A 4,612-nucleotide genomic window follows, 5' to 3' on the forward strand; every position below is an offset into this window, starting at 1 on the left:
TTTTTTTTTTTTTTTTTTTTTTTTTTTTTTTTTTTTTTTTCTTTTTTTTGGGAATGTGTGTTTAGAACAGTGTTTGCTTGTGTGGTGGTCCATGCTTGCAGCCACGTAACCCATTGTATCTAATATGTGCATGCACAAATGTGTGAGCCAACGTTGTACGTAGATATATATGTATACGTCTCTACACATACATGTGGATGTATACTGTGTGTTCATGCGTACTTGCAAATTCATTCAGGCTTTTGTTTTATGTTTGTCTGTATGCAGGTGTATAAAGTATACCTGCGTGTGCGCGTGCATGCGGGTGCATGTTCGTTCACAAGAGCGTATACTCGTAAGCATGGACATTCTCACACAAAGCACGCATGCATACATGTACACTCATACGCACAAGTATATGTTTTGGCATGTGCACATTCATCCATATTTGTATATTTATGCTCATGTATGAGTAAAGGCCCTCGTATGGGAGTACTTGTGAATGTATGCGTATGGATGCTTTTGTACTACATTGTGCGTGCTTGTAATCATGGCTGTACGGGTGTGCATTTAGCTTTAGGCGTATGCGTATAACTGGCCATGCGAATGCCCAAGTGCGAGAAACATACATCTGCCTGTAGATGCTCGTGTGCGTGCCATGCTTATATACGGGCACGCACGCGGAACGTAATTTACTAAGTCGCATGCCACAGGTAAAACAAGCTCTTTGATTTTGGTATCTGCTGCCGCATTCGATGGTCGAGCGTTTGTATGCGCCAACGAGCATCTATGGCATTTAGCCTCTCCAATCGTAACATTAGCTGGCTTGCTGTCCCTGAATAACCGTGCAGGGTATCAAAAGCGAAGAAGCAGCGAACATCCCCATGAGGAGCAGTTGCCTTGATTGTGATGGGTCTGCAAGTGCGCGAGTGTCTGCGTCGGAGAGATGATTGTGCGAAAGTAAATCGAGTTTCAAATGGAACGAAGTCAGCTAAATCGAGCAATACGAACCAAGGAGGACTACTACAGGTCTGCAGCTCCTTTCGTTGAGGCCACACTGTAGGCCTCAAGGGTTGGAAGTGCTCTTTTGCAACTCGCACCTAGTCCAAAGACCAAAGGCACTCTACTATAGGGGTACACCAGAGGTTGCCAAGTTGCATATGCACTGCTGAGATGCTGCATGATAAAAAAATGTCCACCGACGATACGCATCTTTCAGAGGCGGTGAGGAAATCGAAGGATACACTAGACCCAAGCGCACAACAATTACAAGCCCGAAAATAGGCACAAGCACACCGGAGGCACCATTTGCGTCAATAAAATGTTAGTATACAGCAGCTTGTGAAGTGGCTTGACTCCAGAGTTGCATAGGGTGTTGCAGAGCGGAGGCTAGGAAGGCACATGCACCTGCGTGTGCTCAGACACACGGGAGGAAAGATATGTTTATATTACAAATCCATTACAAAACAGGGTGACAGCAGCACCAGATCTCTACCATATCCAAGTCGAAGGTCCAAATTGTTCTTTTCGTCTTCGTTTAGATCTACTGCGCAGTCTCGATGCACGACATGCAAGCTAATAAAAAATAGCACACGATTCTTCCAGGAGCACACCTGAACGTGCCTATCACGTAAGCCTACCAACCTGTGGCTGAACCTTCTATAGAACGCATACTGTGAACGATAATAGGCCACGCAGGTAGAACGCGAACAGCCTTTTAATGCATTCCAACGTTGCTGATCAAGCTACACGACTGGATAATTGCATTTTGCCATCCCCTCTACTCGTGAAGACTCCATGTTGCACTCTCACTTGTCTGCGGTGTTTCTTCAGGGGCTGGAGAGGCTCCCTGGCTCCTTCTGGGTACTGGTATGTCTTGTAGAACTTTCGCAAAAATCTTCCAGCTTCCTCCAGAAAGAGGTGCGTGCGGAGGAGGGGCTCGTGGAGAATCCTTGGGCCTGTACCGTCTTTGCTCAGTCTCCCCAGACACAGGTGTTTCTGTTGTCGGAAATGCTTCAGCAATCAGATCCAAGAGAGGGTTAAGGCTCGCCGTCTCTTCTGAAGAGTCTGAGAAAATGCTTCCCTGGGTTTCCCCTCCCTGAGGTGGCCAAAACGCTGTAGGAGCCTCAAACCGCGAGACAGGTATATGCCCCCAAGCTGCAGATAATTGATTGGGTGGTGTCGAAGCTCGCAGTGGAGTTGCTGAAGTTGGACTCTGGAGGGCCGGTCTGAGAAATCGGCCGGATGGCCGTTCACTAGGCTGAAAAGGCTGCCGGACGGTAAACGACTGTCCACGCAGTGGTTGTGGGGCCCAAGGAGTACGGTGGTGCGGCGCACGGCTGTGAGGTGCAATCGTAGTTACTGGGGGGATCATTTCGGGATAACTAACGTGACTCTGAGTAGGCATATGTGATTCATGAGCCAAGGGGAAACCGCTCTGCAGAGTGGTAGAAGGATCAACGGGAAGCCAAAGGGGCGCTAAGGCAGGGGATGGTGGGACTAGCCGCCTAAGATTCCTGGCACCAGAAGCAGTAGGGGGTGCATGCTCCTGCGCGTACGCCTGCACTGGCTCTCTCGGTGTAAACACGGGTGCCTCTGCTCGAAGAACACCCTTTGCTGTGAAATACGCGTGCGACGATTGCTGTTGGTCCTTCGTTTCTCGCTGCGTCTTGCCCCACCTTGGAGCGGACGGGGTAGAGGAGTGACGCCCATGCTCACGGCGAGCTGTCGGGAGATGTTCGTCCGAGTCATTCGAAGGTAGCTGAGCTGTTTGGAACAGAGGTGAGTCTGTCAAAGACGATGTTTCTGTCGTCACAGTTCCGTGGGAAGGTGCAAGAAGGGGCCGCGAGGGGTAGAATGGCTGTACTCCCACACGAGTTCTTAGAGTGACCGGCTGCATAACCGGTTGGCGGACGAAGCCAGGCCTAGAAATGCTCGCAGCAACCTGGTTGGTCCAATGGTGCTGTCGCGGCTGCAACTGTTGCAGTTCCTCCCGTCGTCGTTGCTCCTGCTGGTGCTGTTCCTTCAGGTGCCTTTCCATTGGTTTCTGGCTCAAGGCGAACTCGACGCTGCTTGCGAGTAGCCTTGCTAACTTTTTGTAACGTGGCCTACGTTTTCTCATCTCAGTTTCGAACGACAGACGGTGAATGAAGAATTTATCTTCGGGATGTGATTCGAAGAGAACATTGAAACCAACCTGTGTTTGCGCCATCATCACCCACGAATATGCTTTGGCATCTGCTTTGAGTCTTCCTTTTCCAGCTAGACGCGTGTACGTTAGCACTCTCCGGAACCGTTTGTCTACCTCTTCAGGGATCGGAGTGGAGTTCTTGACCCAAGGTTGTAGCTGTAGTAGGGCCTCCTTACACGGCAAAACTCTACACGCGGAGATGCTTGCCTCCACAGCCAGCTCCAAAGCGTTCTGCTCCGGTCTTGGTGTTCTAAATTCTTCCAAGAGCTCTAAAATCCTCTCCGCTCGCACTGCAGCGTCGGATAACTGGCCACCGGCATCTAATTGTGCCAAAGCCAGTCGTGCCTCCTCCAGAATGAAATCCATTGTCTTCTGCCGCTCCACCTCTACTTGGGGAGTCGAGTATATCCCATACAAAACCAACTCCTGTGTGCAAATCGTCACCACCAAGGCAACCAGAAAGGCATTTCTGTCAAACGGTAGGTACGGCACGGTTTGTACCCCAAGAGTAACGATGCATCGCAAGTCTTCCAATGTTTGCAGAGCCGCTAATTCTCCCGCTTCCTCTGAAGTGTTTCCCTCTTTTCCTTCCCCTGCATATCGTGCGCCGTCCCCACCTGCCTCACGCTGCTCGCCGACGCAGGTATCCACCCGCTGATCCTCTAAGTCTGAGTCGGAAAGAGCCCGTTTAGTCACAGAACTAAATAACCTTGGGAACCGAGCCGTTCGTGTGCACTGCAACACGAGAAAGGCCAGTGCCAACGCAACCGCCACCAAGCCAGCACTCACTACCAAACGCTGAGACATCTGAGGGTGCTTCTGCTGTTTTCCCACTATCGCGGACTCGAAGGCCCCCAAAGACTGGCCCAAAACCAGATTCAAGGTGGTGTACGGGTGGAGAGGCAGAGTGTCGCCATGGGGCGCCGCAATTGATGATGCATCTTCCTGGCTTGAAGAAGGATTGGCCGCCTCCAGCGCTCCAGTTAAGAGGGTGGCCGTTGCTGCTGCTGGAGCAAAGAGCATCATATGCCCTAGTAACCTACGCAGCCCAACTGTCTGCTTCTGGACACGGCAGTGGTTGGCGACAACCATTCTCAGCCGGTGGATACTGCACGCATTCCAGGCAGCAGCTGCTTCTGCATCAGGGCTTTGTGACCTTTTCGTTTTATTCAGCTGCATACAAAGGTGTACGCCTCCAATGCAAACCCGTGAGCGGTGCTCACTGCTGAGAAGGGGGGACGCACCGCTGCAGACATACAGTCACGTACGCGAATTTGAATATGATCATCTAAGCATGTCTTAACATGCTATAAATTCACTTTTGAGACGCTCAGACTGTCTGCAAGCGCCTGCAATTCCCGCTACCCCCCAGTCCCCTTCCCTGGTTCACTTAGCGGTGGAAGACATCCCAGGGGAAGAGGGAAACCCTGATGCTTCGCTTAG

General features: G+C 50.9%; 1 protein-coding gene across 1 annotated transcript; it reads right to left on the bottom strand.

The window, feature by feature from the left end:
- Window positions 1-1,759: 1,759 nt before the first annotated feature.
- On the bottom strand, window positions 1,760-4,261 carry EMH_0061610 (uncharacterized protein; the record flags this gene model as incomplete). Its single annotated transcript, XM_038022523.1, has 1 exon — window positions 1,760-4,261. The coding sequence occupies one exon, from the start codon at window positions 4,259-4,261 to the stop codon at window positions 1,760-1,762; it is 2,502 nt and encodes an 833-aa protein (XP_037878377.1).
- Between the last annotated feature and the right edge of the window lie 351 nt (window positions 4,262-4,612).

Source organism: Eimeria mitis, genomic scaffold (assembly GCF_000499745.2).
Source record: "Eimeria mitis Houghton genomic scaffold, Emh_scaff3036, whole genome shotgun sequence".
In the NCBI taxonomy this organism is placed as follows: Eukaryota; Apicomplexa; class Conoidasida; order Eucoccidiorida; family Eimeriidae; genus Eimeria; species Eimeria mitis.